This window comes from Oreochromis aureus, linkage group 12 (assembly GCF_013358895.1).
Source record: "Oreochromis aureus strain Israel breed Guangdong linkage group 12, ZZ_aureus, whole genome shotgun sequence".
NCBI classification, from domain to species: Eukaryota; Metazoa; Chordata; class Actinopteri; order Cichliformes; family Cichlidae; genus Oreochromis; species Oreochromis aureus.
In genome coordinates this window covers 21861640-21882642 of record NC_052953.1, presented here as the reverse complement: position 1 = coordinate 21882642, position 21003 = coordinate 21861640, and the positions used below count along the sequence as shown (strand labels likewise).

The window sequence follows — 21003 nt, the reverse complement described above, 5'->3', positions numbered from 1 at the left end:
TGTTCACATATTTCAATCAAACTCTAGAAAACTGTCACATGAGATGACAGTGTCGGTGTGTTTAGATCAGGACATCGCCTGATTGGATGTTGCCCTTCTCTTACAATGCGTTACTTTCATTCGCAGTCCTGGAAATATTCTGTTAAGTCAAGGCAAAGGGGTTGCCTGGGAACACGCAGGAGCCCAGACACATGATGCCCCCTCGCTGTGAACTCACCCGTCAACTTCCTTTTCTTATTCTCACATTGACCCAAATCGGCACAACTGGACACACGCAGACAGCAGGTAAACTGCTTAATGTCGACTGTGTTGGACGTGTGCTTTTAAATGGACCTCCTTCAGAGGGGTGGGGGGCAGGGCTGCAAGTTTAGGGCTGCAGTGCATGTGTGAAAACAGGCTTTCAAAGAGCATGGCCTCTGCTTTACTTTCATATGTCCCACCCCCACAGAAACATCAGCACTTCCCGCTGTGAGCAAAAACAGCAGCAGGTAATTGAGTCTGACGTGTCTCCCCCAATAAAGCTGACTACACTTTTTATTCAGGAAAAAGGGGGGAAAAAACATGAGAAATTATTTATTGCCCTACCAATTTAATTCACTGTAAAAAGTATATAGAAATTTATATTACAGGCCCAAATAAAAAAAATACACTGTGTAAAATGCAAATAAAAACAGAATGAAATGTCAGAAACTCATATTTATTCACAATAGAACACAAAAAACAAATCAAGGTCACTTTGAGTTTGATGGCTGCAACATGTCCCAATAAAGTTGGTACAGGACCATGTTTATCAATCTGTAGCACACTGTCTTCTTTAAACAGCAGTCTGTAAACATCTGGCAACTGAGGAGACCAGCTGCTACACTTCTGGGAGAGGAACGTCATCCCAATATTGTCTAATAGCATTCTAGCTGCACAACACTCCCGGGTCTTCTTTATTTTAGTTTTTCCATTTCATGATACTCCAAATGTTTCCAGTTGGTGAAAGAGCTCTTCTATTATGAAGTCATGTTGTTAGAGCAGATGCACGGAGCTCTAAAATCTTTGTAGATCTTTTAGCATTGATGGTACGTTGCAAGCCGCCATTTCAATAGGCACTAACAGAGATGCAACTTTTTGAACTGAGCGCTGAAAACAAGTTGGATGGTCCCTCTTTAGTCTGGAGACTAAGACGGCACTGTTTCTGGATCGTGCTCACACATGGCTCCTTTTTTTGTTTAATAGAGCATCATCATCTTACAGTTGTGGATATCACAGTGAACTGTGTTCACGATTACATCTGGAAGTGTTTCTGAGCCCATCCAGTGATTTCCATGACAGAATCCTGCCCATTTTCAAAATTAGCAAATATTTTTCATGAAAAAATAAAATGTCTCAGTTTAAACATGTGATATGTTTTCTGTGATCTATTGTGAATAAAATTTGGGTTTATAAGGTTTACACATTTACATTTTTCACAGCATCCTAGTCTTTTCAGAATTGGGGTTGTGCAACAATCAGCTGGTGCAGTATGTCTGTATCATGAATAAAGTGTAAGCATTATTCTTTTTAGTTTATTCAGGGATAACTTTTTGCAAATTAGATATAATAGTAAGTTTATGCTTATATAGTGTAAAGTTGTTTCATATATTACAGTGTAGGATGGTGAATAGTGAGAGCGCAGCACAGGCAGATGATGGACAAAGACCACTCTGTCTCCCTGAAGCTTTGTGGCGGGAAAGCAGGAAGACTCCTGTCACTTCCCTGGATAATGGGAACTCTACAGGTGCACTCTAAGTGAATAACGATGACAAGCAAGTGACTAAAGACATCATTTCTGACTTGCATGGCCATCGTTTCTGTCTCACAAACAGTGTTAACCCCTTTAACACCAGTCCACTGATGTACACAGTGAGAATCCTGTGAAGAAACAATTTAATTCAAAAGTTATTCCTTCAGTAACACAAAACGATGCATTGAACAAGAAGTTGGTTGATCTCAGCAAGCCCTAAAAATAATATTAAAGATAAAAGGTTCCTTAATAATCATTTTTTTCAAAACTGAATTGACGAAATGAGAAAGTTAGCCTGCAGTAATTGTTTGGTTCGTAGCGTTGGTTATTCTTCACCTATATGAAAACTGATTGGTTTGTGAATCCATCTAAATTATTTGTTAAATATGAACTTCTGCTACACACTGAAGTTGATGTATTTATGTGTTTATTTGTTTATCACTGTTTAGCAACATCATAGATCAACCTTTTTGCTCTCATAGTTAAACTAGTTTTAACTATTTTAACTATGAGAGCCCCTGTTTTTTTTTTTTAATCTTTTCACTGCCAACCTATTCAAGAAAGGGAACGACCAGGAAGTTCTGTTTTCAACACTACCGCATGATGTGAAAACACTGATTGCTGGAAAAGTTCGTCACTGGCGGGGATAATGTTAAACAGAAATTTTCTGTTTTGACTTTTGACTTTTTACAAGGAAAAAGTCGATAACATGTAATACTATGCGTTTGCTAATGACTGTTGTCATTTTGAAGAAAAGGTTTCATTACTAATCAGTCGTGTTAAATACCGCCTTTTTTTCAAAGTTGGTGTCATCTGTGTGATTTGAACAAAGTGTCGTGACGATAATGAGACCAGTCCTCACACCTAACACCAAATCACCTGTCATCAGACTTAAACATGCCGGGTAAACTTAAACATATTTTTTTCTATGTACAGGGTCCAAACCACAATCTTTTCTTAACCAAATAATTTGTGTCAGATGCCTTAACCAAATAAAAGTGCTTTAAGTGTCTAAACTGACCCATTGTTAGTGACTAAAACTAACTAGGTAGTTTTAGATGCCTAAATATAAGAAAATGGTTTTCAGTACCTCAACCTAACCAGTTGGTGAAATGATGACTTAGACCACAGACACACTAGTCCAGACAACCCGCCTGCCTGCTTATCCTCTCTTTAAACAAATAATACAATCATCAGCTTTAACTTTATAATAGCCTTCCAAACAACATAGACCAAATCAAACCTATTATTAAGCAGCTAATGATAAATAACAAACAGTATTTATTATTCTATTTGAATTATATACATTTTCCATTTATTAAAGAAAGTTATTAAGCTGGAATGTACAAATAATTTCCCCAAGGGGCCACATGGGAAGCTGGTCTGTGTTTTTGTGTATTTCCCTTGTCTCCTGGTTCCTCCCTGCCTGGGCGTTACTTGGTTCCAGGTTCCTGACCTTGGCCAACACACCTGGTTGCAAATTGACTCACCGGCTGCTCATCATCCTTGATTACCCCGCCACTACTTAAGGCGGCGGCTGGGTGATCTTCTTCGCTGGATCGTTTTACTTCAGTTAGTGTAGTCCCGGCTCTCTTTGTGATTCCTGTTTTCTCTCAACGTGTTTCCCTGGTTTCCTAACGTGTTTGCTCTCTGTGTACAGACCTTCCTGGACCCCTTCCTGTTTTCCTTTGGACCCTGTCGAGAAACTGTGAGTGTGAGTGGACCACAGCGAGTTGTGAGCTTCGGATGAGTGAATCACTGATTGTGTGAAGAGGAGTGTTGGATGTGTTTCCCTTCGCCTGGACTTCCCTGGAGCCCCTCTACCCCTCTTCACTGTATATATGTATATATCTGACCTGGTGTCGACATGTAAATAAACTTCCCTTTCATTGTACGATTCAGTTCTGCACTTGAGTCCTGCCTCCTTGACTGTGACACTGGGACTGTTGTGGAGGGCTCAACTCACAACAACAGTCCCAGTTTCTCACGTGGCTCATTGGGAAAATAAACTGTCTAACCCTGTTATAAAGCATTAATCACACAATAAAATAAAACATGCTTATTTGTGTCCTATTCAAGGATATACAAGTCAGAAAATGCAAAAAGACAACCATGTTGAAATGTAACATTTTTATTAATGATTTTAACATACATTTTCTTCAGAGATATTTTACATACATTTTTTCCATTTGAAAAATAAATCTCCTTTATGTGTTTAAATTACACTTATAATCAAATAAAACCCCCCACATATTTAGACAATAAATGTGCCCATTTATCAGCTTTTATTTCAAAAACAGAACAAGATCTTGCCTTACAGTATTTAAAATCAAACAACTAAGCATTATAATAAAGGAAATCCCTTAAATATTCAGCACTGTCTCCTTTTCAGTGTAAGCTCATTGTCCATAGCATGTTGTCATGCATTCATCTGTAAATTAACCTTTGATACTCTTCTTTGTTTTGCTTTCAGAATACTTTATTGATGAGATGTAAACAGACAGTGTGACATTCCAGTGGGGATTACTAAAACCACCAAGAACATATAGCGGGATAATCCCGGTGGCCACCCGTGGTTTTCAACAGACATAAAGGTATCATCAAAAGCACCAATAAGAAGGTCCAGAATTCAGAGGTAAAGGGTCAAATAATCCAAAGCTTCATTACTGTCTCAGTGAAAACACACGGCGATGACCTAAGAACCTAAAGCTGATAGCAGATGTTAAGGAAAATGTGAGCAAGTGAAGAAGCTTAAAGACAACATAACCTCATTAACCAGGTAGTTTGGGCCACATAATATCTACACAATAAAAGGGTGCGTTAAAAAGAGGGAAAAAAAGAGTGAGGGCCAAATTATCTTTTGCAAAATGCTAGTTTTGAAAGTTAAAATGAAAGACACGGTTTAGAGTTTGTTTTCATAATAGAAAGAGGGAGGAAAACATCAGCAGGACATGATGAATAAGCATTAAGAAAGCAGTTATAGTTCCCTGGTGGTGACACCCTTTTTTATGGGTGTAGCATATTGACCCCCTTTTTCTTCACTCTCACACTGAGCTGAGGTCTGACTACTGCTGGAGTCAAATTCAAGCTCAGGGAAAAGTGAGACTCTTTGTAAATTGCTTCCATAGTCGTGCTCCAGATTCTCTACCGAGTTCTTCAGCTTATTAGCAGAAGCACTTTTAGTTCCTGACATAGTCCCAGACAGTGTTAAGTGGCTGTTATCGCATGGCCACTGACACATCTGGGAAAAATCTTTACAGCAACACAGAATGGAGAGAATTTGGGAAATGATTGTATCAGTAACTGCTTTTCACCCCTTTACTGTAAAGCAACTGGTCTCTTAGGAGATGTGGTAGGTAATTGTCACAGTTAAAGCAATCCAGATGCTGTGGCGTGCTCTGGCTTTCTGAATTCACTTTCACAATCTAGGAGAAACTCTGGCATCATAATCTGGAGACACTTTCAGGACACTGCTGCCCGGCTGTCACTGTTTTGGTCGTGTGTATCGCTGTGAGGCTTGAACTAGCTTGCCACATAGCAAGATAGCAAGCAGAGAAAACCCGTTCATTAAAATGTTCGTGAATAGTCCCAGACACCATCTATTTCTTGAAAAGGAGGCTGGAAACAAGAGATGGAGAAAAAGAAGCAAATACAGATGTGTATATATCATTTTCCACAATTGATGAGTGCAAATAAAATTAAGCCTCTTAATTAATCCTATTTATTAGGTGGAGACAGCAGCTACTCTCTAGCATGTGTGGCCCAGGGCCACTTCTGAGACCACTGCTGTCAGAGGCTGGACTACTTTATACCTCTGTGGATTAATATAACCAGCAATATAAGAATACATATTTCATCTAAAAAATGTTCAGGCCTCAGCAGACAGACAGTTGGATGCTGGGAATTATACATAAGTGTTTTTTTTTTCTTTTTAAAACAGATGATGACGACAAGACGATGATTTAATCCTCCTTAATTGGGTGAAATGGAAGGAATGGGGAATAAAATAAAATCAGTAGATCGACCCACATCTGTCACTGTAGTGGTTTTACAGAACCTACAAATGGGGGGAAAAAAACTGCTGAATAAAACTTGAGGCTAAGGGGTTTCAAAGTGCCATAAAACTTTAAGCCTGAAATGATTTCCATGCATTGATGATAAACTTTGATTTGGGGTCACATGGAACAACTTATTTACTTATTTAGCGACACAGGACCAGAGACATTGTGTCATGTTGCACCATCTTTATATGGACTACTTGAAAATCTGCAACATATAACTGCACATTTTCTTAAAATTTAAGATTCAAATTCTTATAATTACACCTTTTTACTTTTTTACTGCAAATATATGTAAAGAGAGGCTCTACACAAAATTAACTTTAAGCAACTATGATATAAAATATGCTGCTCCATTAACTGCATTATTTTTCTGACAAACCTGCAATTTAAAGTTGTTCAGAGGATCCTGGGCTCGAGGTGTGAAGCAACCTACGCTTCCGTTTTGGTTGCTCATCCTCATCATCATCATCATCAGAAAAAGTCCGGTCAACGGGGATCCCTTCCCAGACCAGATTACGGCCTGCAAAGAGCACAAACAGTTGATACTTCACATACAGAGAAACAGACAGGCTATTAGAGTCTAATTTCATTTCTTTTTAGAATTACATGGGCGGCTACATTACAAAAGCCTAAATTCTTTAGCTTTATGGCTTACACTCATACTCTGTCAGTGTCACTTTTGGTGCATTTTTGGCAGTTCCAGGGCAAATTACCCCAGATAACCACTGTTGACCCCAGAGGACTCCACACCTTCAGAGGTGTGATCTTTATCGGTAATTAAGATCTGGCATTCCTAACAATCTTGGTCACGCTTGGATACAATAGTTTATATAGAGAAGGAAAAACACACCTGTTTGCCCTTCAACACTGCTGCTAGCCCATTCAAATGCAAAGATCGACAGATTGAGGCGCCACGTAAGAACAAAGACATACTTGGGCTGAACTGATTAAGAGCTAAAACTCAGTACTGTAATGGTAATGCTACTGCAGATTCAGTATTTACAGTTACCTTAATGACGAAGGTGTGGAGACTGGTATTAGAGACCCATTATTCCTTTCCCTTAGAGGAGTCACACGTGTGTCCCTCAGGTGACATGCTTTTCTTTAACGTCCCTTTATTCTCCCACTGTCTCTATCTCTTTCAGTCTCTATCGCTCTTATCTTCGAGTTACCTCATTGTGAGCGATTCTTCCTATGGTGTCAGATGCTAAAACTCGAGGTCAAAGAGAGCCTCCAGCTCTGCTCAACATGGAAACACAGCCTGAGGCACAGAGGTCAACAGGGGGCAAACACGTCAAAGGGGAAATGTGTAGTCCATAGCGCTGCCTAATGTTTGATCTGATGCCACGTGTGTGTGTGGACTCACCTGGAGTAATATCAGTGAGTTGTTTCATTGTGTGTATGTTTCGTGTCCATGGATCGGCATAAAGGTGTCTATTAATTAATCGGTTGTTGTGGTTACGAATCTAATACTAGCAGAGAGTGACACGAGCATATGGCTTTTTTCCACCACTGTGCTTTCGGCCAAGAGAAAAAACACCCAAAGACTCATTTCTTTGGGCAGCAGAATAAGTATAAATATATAAATACTAGTACAAATTTTGGAAACACACCCATAATGTTAAAATATTGAGAAGAGAGACAGATTCATAAAGGCACATGTAGGTAAGTGCCTGGAGATGTCACTGACAAGCTGAAAATACAAGAAAGCATTATAAGACTCTTTTGGGCTGCAAACAACTGACTGTGTGAGCCAAGCCCCACACGGGCTAATCTACCTCCTCCATCCATCTTCACTGAAGCCAAGACGGGACACAGAACACAGAGCAGAGGGTGCATGCGCATGTGTTTGCGATCGAGAGCACAGAAAATAAGAGCCAAGCAACACAATCTGCTGAACGACATCAATGTGTTTTTCAACTGTATTCTCTCGGGGTGGTTTGAGTTTGGCTGCAACCACAAACACAACCATTGATACAGTGATCTAGGTTTTCTCAGTAGATTGCAACACTACAGTACAGGGGGGTATGACTCAGATGTGACGTCACTCCTGCACTGCGAGACGCAGGAAGGTGAAGACCACCTAATGGCCAGCAGTGCTGAAGCAATCTCAACAGTCTTGTGTGGGTTTATGACTCAAGTGTTTCCCAGAACCCTTCGACCAGAAGGTATGCGCTCTGCTTATGTGTGCTTTTAAGTTTATGCTCAACCCCTCACCCCCTTGCTTACGTACTCACTTACATTCAACTGTCAACTTTATTGGACAGTAAAATCAGTGAGAGGAAAGCTAAAATTCAAGGGCTTCACTTTGGTCCGCATCATTAGAAAATCAGATTGTGACCTATTACGTCAGAATACTGGGAAAGGGAGTAAATTTGCCCTGTTCAATACTTGCACAACCTGCTCCAAGACATGCAGCTACTGGAACACAAGCTTGTTTTGAGAAAAGCTGAAACAGCTTGTTTATACTTGCTGAAATACTGAAAAACAATTGCATCTGGGCCATGGATCATTCCCCCATGTTGTTATATACCCCATTAATCTCCCTGTGAGTAGGAAAGGTTGGTGGTTGTTTTTACACATTCGGTGTCAGTAGTTGTGGCGACTAACTGGTCATTCAGAGGGTGAGCGTACAACAGTCTCATCATCTGGGAAACCACTGTTGATTGGGACTGTTTTTCCATCTGACACAAGCAAACACACCCATACACACAGACACACACACCTGTAATGAGGATAGTTGGCTCCAGAGAGGGCTGGATGCTCTGACTGGTCTCCTCTCCTCTGTCCGGACTGCTTTCACCTTGAGTTGTGAGATTGTCACTGAAAGAATTTACAGAAGAAGTGTTTCCTGTAACACCCATAAACTGAACCCTCAGTCAGATAAGTGGACATGCTTTAGAAACTACAGCAGAGTATCTCATTTTACTGTGCTGGCAAAACTTTTGAGTACTCATCTTTCAGTGTTAAATATTACTGACCACAAAGGACAGTGGCACAGCCAGACATGTGAGCAGAAACTATGAGTAAAATCTTCCATACTCTGTACCAAGTGGCCTGTAATGATGAAAGCTATTTAACAAGCCTGACTGAAAACAAGTTAGCCAAAGCCAGAGGTGTGGCAAGCACACATGTGGATCTGACAGCACTTTGTTGAGTTTCTTAGAAAACAAAACTTGCAAGTGTGGATCTAAAACAAAGACAGGAACGTTTTGATTTATTCTATGTTTGGCCAAAATCTAAATACATAACTCCACGTATTTACAACACAGTGCACAGGGAGAGTACCCCTTTCAGGTGAAGGCTGCTCCACTGAAAATCAAAGGGTGAAGTCATTTTAAACTGACTGAAAACTTTACTGGACATTACCAGACTAGGACCTGCTTGTTACTGGTTAACGTGTAACTACATAAATTGAAATAGACTGAATGTACAAAAACCTGTCAACGAATGGAAAATTAGCATTTTGTTTTAGAATGAATTATTATTATTATAAACAATCAACTGATGATACTGGTTTCTGAAATTTACCAAAGAACTGTCTGTTTTTGTCCATCTTAGATTAAAAGTTAAATGAACTGTGGCTTATTCAAAATCAGTCATCAAAATTCTAAGATATCTTATATTTTTTAGTTGCCTCTATTCACAGGTGCATTTTGGGTGCTATTTAAATAACAAAAATCATTGGTTTGGTATACAGGTAAAACCCTTCTATGGACATAACATACAACATTCAGTTGTTTCTGTCCTTAAATTGGACTTTTAAGGCCGATAACAGAATCACAGCACTCGATGCAGACCTTTGTACACCCTCCTCGTCGCTCGGATGGTCGTCCGAGTTTCGAAGCTTATTGACAGCCTCCTGCAGACCTCTGATCTTGGCCTTCTTCTTATTCAGCACCATGACAAAACGTGAGTACAGTTCCTTCTCTAACGCTTCCTTTTTCTGAACCTGCTGCTCGAGCCTGGTGAGAAAAACACGTGCATATGACAACAATATTCTGCATGGAGGTTTCATGCTCTTGTCGGCTATCTGATAGTAATTTGCAAAGGTGAATGACGCTAATGCCAAAAGTCCTGTGTGAACTTAATGCTGTACTCTGGAGAGAAATCAACAAGCAAATAAACAACAGCACATTTTATTTTTAAGGAGTCACATGCCAGGCATTAATAAAATTGAAGACATGTGAATCACTTGAAGTAAGTTCCCAGAAAATTACAAACCCAGCTTGCAATAATGGGTGGATCCCATTCTCAAATGGGCGACCGGTGATGATGTCATACTGGGTGATTTTTGTGGATATAAACAAGCTGGCAACTTAAAGAGCAAAAGGAGTGTGCATGCAGACAAAGCAATCAACAATAAATGCCAGCCCAGAACATCTTAAGAAAATTATGAGATTCTGTTGAATTATTTCTGTCATTATCCTTACTGTCCGAGTATTCGCTGGTGATCCTGCTTCAATTTACAGTTTTGCTCCAACAATCGTGAGTTTTCTGTCTCCAGATCTGTGCTGCGCTTTAGGGACTGTGCAATCATGTCACGGGTCAGCTCTAGAGGGTCTGGAGATGGCTGGAGCTCCACAGAGCCCAAGTGCACCTGAAGCAAGGAGGGAAAGAAGCTCAGCGACAGAAAGTAAAATGAGACAGCAAGACAAAGTTTGGTTTGCAAGTCATTGAAGAAGATAGACTCAGTCTTTCTTCCTTTGCACTGAGAAGTAACTTCCACTTGCCTCCCTTTGAGGGCAACCAACAAACAGGACAGGTTTACAACTACCTCTGAAGTACCTGGGGATCCTCTGCTAGAAGTTAGGAGTGACCTGGGAATGTCGCATCTGGCATCAAAATCGTGACTACGAAAATGATCCATCACTAGCTTCCAAAATCAGTTCACTGTGAAAAATGAGTAAGCTTCACACTTCTACCATTACAATGAGTCTACAGTACAAAGTACCACAAATATTACATAAGATTTTCTCTGAAGCAGGAGACTTTTTTTCAGATGATGGGGAGTGTCCTTCTGTCTGGGAGAAACAGAAGATGAATTCACTGGTCAAATGCAAAGTACGCGAGTGAGAGCAAAGTTTCCTCTCTGTTGATTTTTGTCGGTGAGTCTTTGGAATCGCAAGCAGGCTTCATATGTAATAAAACATTCCTCATTTGGATTGCATCTTGGCTCTAAGTCACAGGTCAGGGCTGAGGCAAAAAGCAGTGAGCAAAGAAATGAAGAAATTCTAACTTTTAGGTGATGTGTTGTTTTTTTAAAGAGGAAAATGTTATCCTAATTAACAATAGAAACGATGTTTAATATGGTTCATATCATATAGCTGTATTATCTTTGCTTGTTACCTTGGAGATGTTTCCATTTACACACCTACACATAAGTACTCCTCAAAAAGAACTGAAAAACCAGAAGGTAATGAGGTGTTAAATCTTCACTTAGCTGGGTGAGGTCGCAGACCCACTGCAATAAAGCCACCATCTTCAAATGCTCTCATAAAATACTTGTCATTTTTGTCCTGGGCTGATTCTGTTCTGGCAGGCCACACACCTGTTTTCCCCTTTTCTGGTGAACCTAAACATGTGTTACTGAGCAGACAGTGGCTTCATATTGCCCCAATTTTATATCCTAAGCACTCCTGTGCCCTGGTGCCTTTCGTTCAGTTTCAAAATTTTCCGTCTTCTCTTTTTCTTCTTCCATGGAGGTATTTCACACTCCCATCAGCACCAGCTGTACTCTGTGTTCAGTAGTGGTTGAATGTGGTCTCTTAGGGCCTTGAACACTAACTGTTAATGGCTGTTACAAAACTCTGACAATAACAAAGACATTTTATAGAAACAGGGAAAACTAGGCGTGTTCTACAAAGCATGTTCGGCTAGCTTGAGAAAACCTAAGATCCCAGTCAGAAAAAAGTGCCATCAAGATGGTAGTTATCAGCTTTCTTTGCTAACCTGGAGTTTCTTCTTCAGGCTCCATGTGCACTCACATTAATTATAACGCATTGTTTGACTGGTGCTGCAAATAAGGCGAGCAACCAGGCCTAATGCGGCAGAAAAACATTCATTTGTAATAATAATAAACGCTTAATAGCTCGCAGTGTGATCAGCTCTGACTCTGTCCCATTGTTACATGTTCCAAGAACACGTAGGAATTGCTTTAGTTTGTTGCCAAACCAAAGTGAAATGAATTCTGTTGCTTGATTTAATTCTGGGTGGTAAATTGCTTACAAATGAAACTGATCAGTTTTCTGATCCGTGGCCTAGTAGCTGTAATTCCAGCAGTGTAAAAAAAAAAAAGACTGCAGCTGTTTTCTGCTTGACCATCTGAACATGAATGCATGCAAACAAGAGTACTCAACTTTCCTCGCTGACGCATCTCACTTTGTAGTAAAACCATCTGGACTACTTTTTAAAGCAGGAAGTACAACATCAAAGCAGAGGCCCTTTCATAAAATGACCAAAACACAGACGTTATACATTAAACATGACAGGAACATGACAGGAACATTTAAATATAAATTGACTCCAACGTGTATCACCTATCGATAACAACAACAGTAGAATATTTGCGTATTCAAAGACAAACAGAACATAATTTAATGCACTTCTTTCAATCTACAACATAATTAAATCTGCATTTTCTCTCACAGGAGAGAAAATATAGAAAACCTGTGACCACTGAAGCAAAATTACGCACTGTAGTTCATATACAGGGTGGGCCATTTAAATGGATACACCGTAATAACATGGGAATGGTTGGTGATATTAAAGTCCTGTTTGTGGCACATTAGTATATGTGAGGGGGCAAACTCTTCAAGATGGGTGGTGACCATGGTGGCCATTTAGAAGTCGGCCATCTTGGATAAAACTTTTGTTTTTTCAATAGGAAGTGGGCCATGTGACACATCAAACTTATTGGTAATGTCACAAGAAAAACAATGGTGTGCTTGGTTTCAACGTAACTTTATTCTTTCATGAGTTATTTACAAGTTTCTCTTTGTTCACAGCCTTTGACATGTCGAAGAGGTTAACACGTGAGGAGTGGATCGAAATTGTGTTGATATCTGGTGAACGCAGTAACCGGGTCATTGCAGCAGATTTCAATGCAAGACACCCTACGAGACCACCCATCTCCCATGCTACAGTTAGCAAACTGCTTGCTAAGTTTCGTGAAACTGGTTCAGTGTTGGATTTCCCAAAATGTGGACGCAAGAAAACTGTCACTAATGAAGAAACATCAGTGGCTGTCCTAGCTTCATTCAGCAAGAGCCCACAGCGTAGCACTCGCCGCATGTCACTGGAGAGTGGCATTAGTCGAACATCCCTTCAGCGGATATTAGCTACTCACAAATGGCACCCTTACAAACTCCAGCTACTGCAGCATCTCAACGAGGATGACCCAGATCGGCGCACAGAATTTGCAGAATGGGCAAAAAAAAAATTGGAACAGGACCCTCAGTTCACGCAGAAGATTTTGTTCAGTGATGAGGCAAACTTTTATGTGAATGGTGAAGTTGGTGTGGTATATGGGGTACAACGATAGTGGGTCCATTCTTCATCAATGGAAACCTCAAGGCCACTGGATATTTGAAATTGCTACATGATGACATGTTTCCCTCTTTGTGCACTGAAGCTGGCACGTTCCCTGAGTTTTTCCAGCAAGATTGTGCACCACCACATTATGGGTGCCAGGTCCGAACATTCCTAGATGAACAGTTTCCTGGAAAGTAGATTGGTCATCGTGGGCCAGTTGAATGGCCCCCAAGGTCTCCCGATCTGACCCCCTTAGACTTTTATCTTTGGGGTCATCTGAAGGCAATTGTCTATGGTGTGAAGATACGAGATGTGCAGCACCTGAAACTACGGATACTGGATGCCTGTGCTGGCATTTCTCCTGCGGTGTTGCTCTCAGTGTGTGAAGAGTGGGAGAAGAGGGTTGCATTGACAATCCAACACAATGGGCAGCACATTGAACACATGTTATAAGTGGTCAGAAACTTGTAAATAACTCATGAAAGAATAAAGTTACGTTGAAACCAAGCACACCATTGTTTTTCTTGTGACATTACCAATAAGTTTGATGTGTCACATGGCCCTCTTCCTATTGAAAAAACAAAAGTTTTATCCAAGATGGCCGACTTCTAAATGGCCACCATGGTCACCACCCATCTTGAAGAGTTTGCCCCCTCACATATACTAATGTGCCACAAACAGGACTTTAATATCACCAACCAGTCTCATTTTATTACGGTGTATCCATATAAATGGCCCACCCTGTAGTCTAACATAACACTGACATAAAATGGCCCCAAAACACTACTTTTCTCAGTTTTGGGCCTTGGACTTGGAAGGGATGTGTTTGTCTCTGTACATCCATATCAAGGCTCCATCAGTCTGCAAAACTTCACAAATATGGAAAAGACTACAGGGAGATTGATGACCACCAAAAAATCTGTGGCAGCAGTAATCAAGCCATGTAGCCATGTAGCCAGCTGAGTGTAGGCATGGAGCTCCATTTACCCCGCCTGCTTCTTAGTTGGTAATTTGTTTGGATTGTTATAAGCTGTGCCAGTTTACACTTGGCACACTGCTCTCCTCTGGTCTCTGCGTGGTCTGGTAGATGCTGATTTCCAGACTGTGTTAACGCACAGCTGTTTTCTGCCTGCGATGGCCTGACGACACTTCTCCAGGGCGGACCCTCCCTCTTGTGCTGCGATGGCTGGCATAAACTCAAACACTGTCAAACCATCTGGTTCTGTGACTGCACTATTAGATTAAAGTATTATTAAACTATTAGATTTCAAAATCTTGTTCAACTTTACACTTGTATTCTGTATTACCGGTGACTGTCCAAACACAAGGAGCTCTTTCAATATCATTTGACAATACAAGTTTTGGGGGGTAAAACTGTAATGTAAATGTTCAGCTTCGTCAGCGTCCATGCCGACAGTGCTCAGACTGATCACAACAAAAGCCAGCTTAATGGAATCAGGACTCAGAGAAGACCACACGGATGCTATTCCCAAGAACTCGTAAAAAAGTGGAGCAACACCAGTGATCCAGTGCAGCCTCTTCTAGAAGGGGTAACTTGTGTGAGCATTAGAAATTATCAACAAGTTGACATAGCTGTGATTCAGTTATTGTGCAAGTTAAGGTCCACTGTTAATATTAAACACTGAGATGTGTGTAGATAGAGTAAGAATGGGAATTTCTGCCATAAATGTTAATGTTAATAGAGAGAAGTGATCAAGATCCAGATGCACCAACTTGTATAGTATAACAGGGTACATGCAGTCATGGTCAAAAGTTTACACTAATGGGCATCATGGGCATGAATGTTAGGGTAATTTGGGGCTTTTAATGATTTGTTTGTTCTTTTTTAAGGTAGAATGAATGTACAGCATACATTTTCAATAACTCTACAAAACAAGAATTGAGTGCACAAGCTTGAATTTATTTTGGATTTTGTCTAATCTACACAATGTCCCTTAGCAAGTTGAACACAGACCAGATGCTTTTGGTAGCCATCAACACGTTTCTGGCATGATTCTGGCTGCATGTTTGACCGCGATTCTTGGGGATGTTTGACCACTATTGTTGGCAGAATTAGTAAACTTCATTTAAATTGGTTTGTTCCTGGCATTGGCCCAGCCTTTAAGCCTAGTCCACACATTTTCAATAGACACACAGTCGGGGCTTTGGTAGGCCATTCCAGAAGCTTACTGGAGTCGATTTTTAACAACTGCAGATTCCAAGATCATCAGTTCAAACAATTGTTTGTACATATTATTGATTGTGATGTGGAAAAAGAAGAGTTACAAGAAATCATTCAAAGCCCAGATAACTTCCGACAGCAAGTAAAGACAGAAGGGAAGTTTGAGAAAAGATCGAACTCCTCCTTGACTCCTTACAATCTCTGCCTTAATCTCTGCTGAGTTCCCCTCTGGAGGAAAGGCTCCTGCAATAAATCAGCTCCAAGATAAAAGATAATATAAAGGCTCTGTTGAGTACTCTAATATTTCTATGATATGTTATGTTATGCTGAAGAATGATGTTCCCTAGATTTTCTCTCAATCTATAATAATGCTGAACTTTATCTTCGATGTTTTAGACACCGACTCACAAATCTTCCTAACCAACATGTCAACATTGTATTACCCTAATAAGACACTAGACAGAGACATCTAAAGTGCTGGAAGAACAACCTTTATTTACAGGATTAACTTTAGCAATGGAACTCAGCTGCTGTTTATTTATTCTCCTCCTTTTTTTTAAATACCAAAGGTAGTGTTTTTTCACTGTCTTTAGTCAAAGGTTATCTGAGAAGACCTACTGCAGTAAACACATCACCAAATATTTAACATTACTCTATGGAAGTAATAAGGAGTATTGTACACTAAACAGAGGTATAAATATGAAAACGCAGGCAAGCAGGATACAAATATCTAGATATCAGTGACAGACAGAAATAAATGTTTCTGTAAGTGATCAACGTTAAAACACAGCAATGGACTAGAAGTGCTTTTTTCCCTTATTTTCTTGAGCTTGGGCTCCTCTCCTGGGAAACAGAGATAAAGTTAAAGGTCAGTCTGCACACTGCTGCCAGCCACTGCAAAGATGTGGGAGGTCAGACTGTTTGTCTGTGATGCACAACCCACTACCACATTTTTTTTTACTGTTGCTGAACTGAAACAACACTAAAATAAGCAAACTGCTCACAGCAGTTGTTCCAGCCTCTAACGAAATTCAATATATGTCTTATAACACTTAACTTTCTGGACAGAGGGACATGGATAAATTCACTCAAATGAAATGAGATGCTTCATAAACCTAGTTTCTTCTGAGATGCAAGCAATGAATAATCTACATACTGTGGATGTACAATCTTCTTCTATGTATGCAAATTTGTCCAACATTTCAATGTGGTCCAGTGTGTGTGGTCTAACTGTTTGTTTATGTTAGTCTGTGTGTGTCTCCAGCTTGCAAACCAGACCATAAGGTCAAATGTTGACATAGGTGTCGAGGACAAAGCCAGAAGAACACAGTCCCATTGAAAATGATACCATAACACACTGTGGCCACAGAGGACTGAAAGCTTTCCATGTCACTCCATCTGGCACACCGCTGGAGATCTAAAAGGTAATATGGCCCTAAGGATAAAAGAATACCTTGCTTTAACAACTGGTGACCAATGATATGAAGAAATGCAATGCCAGGCAAATGCGCTCATGTTCATCTAAATCCTAGTAAAAACACAGTGAACATGTCCCTGATAAAAGTTTTTTTTATTCTCTATCTGGAAAAAGCTATTGTGTCTTAAGGACCGGGGAAGTGAGTGGGTGATCACTGAGCGCACGATACAAAGAGACAGTGTGCAAGAGTGGGCATGGACACTGACGTCTGGGCATCGAAGCAGAGATCCGTTTGTCCCATCAGTTCCCTTATCTGCTCTGCAGAGGCGTGAGGCCAGATAGAGTCCAGGAAGTGAAGGGCGAAAGCAATGAGTCCATCCCGATAACACACACTTTCACATATGCGGCAAGGACGATGTGGCACCGAACTAACTGGAGTGCAGATACTGTGGGAAAATACTTAATGGTCACTTCAGTTTGCAGCAGAACAGGAACAACAGTCACTCTAAGCTCTGATTGTCATTCAAATTGTAGAGGCTACAACTACAAATCTGACTACTATTGTAGAAAGCTGCAGGTGGCACCAGCAGGAGAAACGTGTTGGTGGATCAGACTCTTCTGTGTGGTCGGTGTTCAAATCTGGCCTCCAGCTGTGCCACAATTTCCCAGACTTCAATGGGACTGCAAAAGCTAAAGATGCAACCAATTTGTCCTCATTTTTGCTATTGGTGTTTGAGTCAGTGCAGTTTTTGTTTGTTTTTTTGTGTTTTTGTTTTTAAACTCAAACCACAATAAAAGCATTTGGCCAACTTCATGGCAATGAAAAATTTGCAATTACAAAAATGAATTTAGGGAATTCTCTACTCGAGCCAAACAATTCTATTGTTAACGTTGTATACAATAATGGAGTGCTATGACAAACCCATGATGTTAAAACACACACACACACACACACACACACAACATTATCAGTTATCCAGGGGCTTCCTGTGATTTTCTAAAACCTGTCACTTTCACTTTAGGTCGTATTTCAGCGCCAGCCTCGAAGCGCCGGGATTTGGACCGTAATTTTTGACAGCTGACAGAAGATGATTGAAGCCACAGGCGAACGAATGGAACACAGATGTGTCCATGTTTTATGTTTGTCAAATAAAAGTTATCGTGTAGTTCACTGGGGATTCCAGATGTGCAGCTTAACACCAACCACAAATTTCACTGGAGGAGCCTAAGTTCTCTTATTCTTGAGTATAAATTTATCCATTGTGTACTTGAACATGACAGATTAAAATTGTCAGCAAATCATGTGCATGATCATTTTTTAAGAGATGGGTACTTGGAATGAATATCTGAATTCCAAATTAGAAAGAAGATCCTATGAATGGCCAAAAGTGAAAACTTTATAGATAAAAAAGATAACAATAACAAGTGACCTTCAGTAATTCTTCCATAGTTAATCAGCCATTCATTAGCAATTTTTACACAGCTCTTTGTTTGCTTGTATTAAGTTGTCCTTGGCTTTATGTTCAAAGATTTTTAGTATTTTATTATTATTATGTATTTTTTGTCAGTGAGAAGCTTACAGCTATGTCTGAAGAAGAAGCAGTGGGTCTAAAAAACTATCTAGAGCAGATTAGAAGTATTGGAAATTCATATCCTTAAGAAATCATTAAAAAAAATATCCAGTGGAGATCTGACACAGGGCCAGAAAGATGCATTTGCCATTTGCCAAAATGTCAATATATAAAGAGGAGATCATGAGAGAGGTACAACAGTTAGCGTCCACAGCCATCTGTAAAACATGTTGGAGGCTCTGTCATGGTTTGGGGGAACATTTCAGCCAGTGGTGTTGAGGAACACTAAAAAATACTGTGAGATTTTGATTCACTGTGCAGTAACATCTGTAAACCGCCTGAGTAGCAACAGCTTTACTTTTTCATCATGACAATGATCTCAAACACACTGCCACAGTGGAGGACCATCAGTAATTGATTGCCCTCCCCAGAGCCTGGACATCAAAATTATTGAAGCAGTATGACATCATGTCGGCAGAGAACAGAACAAAAGGCAGCCAACATCCAAAGAAGAGCTTTGCATTTCCTTCAAGAAACCTCTCTACTTCAAGATTAGGTTTCAAACTTTCCTTTTTGATAAAGTATGTGGTTGGGGCTGGATCAAGTGACCCTGAATTCTCCCTTGGCCGTGTTGCAGTGGGTTTAGCTTGCTGGGGGCTTCCCATGATGCACTGAGCGCTTCTTCTTCACTCACCTTTTTTTCACTCACTACGTGTTTATGCACCATTTTGCATTTAACCAGTAGTTGTGTGGATGCTGGAAGCATTGAATTTTTTATGCAATATTTTTTGCCCATTTCTGCCACATTATCAGTGGGGTCACTAGTTTTCCTTGCCTGGTTGAGCTGTGTTTTAGCTCAGTGAGATGAGCACCCGTTCTCAGAGTGGGAGGCCCGGGTTCAAATCCCGCTTATGGCAACATTTCTTTCATTTAATAATTAAACTTTTTTTTAACTCTTTTCAACACAAATTTCAGCTTTTTCAGCTGTTTTCAGCAAAAACCTCTTTTCAGCAGAAATTCTGCTGATTGAACTCTTTTAAGCAGAATTTTCATCTCTTTTCAGCCCAAATTCTGCTTATTCACCTCTTCTGCAAAATTTTCAGCCTTTTCACCTCTTATTAGCACAAATCTCAGCAGCTTCTGCTCATTTCAGCAGAATTGTCCGTCTCTCCACCTCTTCTTTGTGAGAATGAGTTTGACTCATTGAGAGTGACTTTGGCTTAGTGAGACGAGTAACCGCCTTGAAACTAGGAGGGCCAGGTTCAAATCCTGCTCATGGCAACAATTTTTTTTCACCACTTTTCAGCAACAATTTCTCTGTCTTTACCCCTATCAGTAGAATTTTTGGCTTTTCACCACTTTTCAGCAAAAAAATTCTACTTCTTCACTTCTTTTCAGCAGAATTTTCAGTTTCTTTAATGCCATACAATTTTTTGAAGCTTTTCATCTTTTTCAGTCATTTTCAGCAGACAGCTTCAGCGTTCCGGCATCCACACAGCATTTTCGCAGGAAATGCAAACTTTTTCTAGTTAATATTAATCTCTGGCTCTCTTCCACAGTGTATCTTCTATCCTGTTTCTTGTAATTGAAATGAAAACTACTACACTACTACTACTACTAACACACACTCCTATTTATAAACTCTCACTGCATCAAGCTTGTGAGAAGTGAGAAAATGTCTTTGCGTGGAGAATGATTAACTTTCTAATGAAGTTAGTTGTTAAAAAATGTAGCTTCGTATGTCAAAAAACAGAGGCTATGAAGAGACCAATATAAAAAATGGAAACACCTTATTGTAGCACAGAAATGCAACTGACTCAGGCAGGTAAAAAATACACTAAAATCTTCAAAATGAAAAATATATAAATATATAAAAAAAAACGTTAAAATATGAACTACACACACTCTTAGAGATAGTATGACAGTAAATTAACAAGTGATCTATCCAAACTCTTAGGTTTGTGGATTTAACACCACACATTTGCAGAAGATTTAAGTTAAGAGTTCAGTGCTGGATTTTTGACAGATGCGTACTTAAACAGACATTAAGGAGGAGATTATGTCTAACTTATGTGTGTAAAACACCTGCTTAGCTGTAGTTTAACATGAAACAGCCGACTGTATTCATCATTACAGCGTCTGAGGTCATAATCATGAAATATTAATGTCATGTCAAGTCTACCACCTGTTGTGTCTCCACCTTCTTTTCTTCTCTTTCTAAAGGAAACTTGCCCCCTCAAATTAGCCTCGAGAAATATGTTAAACTTTTTAACCTTTGACATGTAAATAAGGGGGGCAGTACGAGGACAGATTAGGAAAAAATACTATAAACAGAAGGCGTAGGAATAAAATGGGAATTTGCACTTTATAAAAAGTTTGGTCATGATGGGTTTTTTTCTACCACACACATTCTGCACATCGTGAAGATAACTGCAACCATGGAGTTTTAGGGCAACTACCAATCATTT

General features: G+C 39.9%; 1 protein-coding gene across 4 annotated transcripts in view; it reads right to left on the bottom strand.

The window, feature by feature from the left end:
- Positions 1–3902: 3902 nt before the first annotated feature.
- LOC116317452 (DNA repair protein XRCC4) overlaps positions 3903–21003 on the bottom strand; it is a 26933-nt gene continuing 9832 nt past the window's right edge. For 3 of the 4 annotated variants that reach the window (XM_031736225.2, XM_039620962.1, XM_039620964.1), the window contains exons 4-8: positions 10266–10432; positions 9633–9797; positions 8558–8655; positions 6212–6352; positions 3903–5389 (exon numbers count right to left, since the gene is read on the bottom strand). In XM_031736225.2, coding sequence (XP_031592085.2) covers positions 6219–6352; positions 8558–8655; positions 9633–9797; positions 10266–10432 — 564 coding nt within the window. In that variant the 3' untranslated portion in view covers positions 3903–5389; positions 6212–6218. The other variant, XM_039620961.1, reaches the window with a different exon arrangement.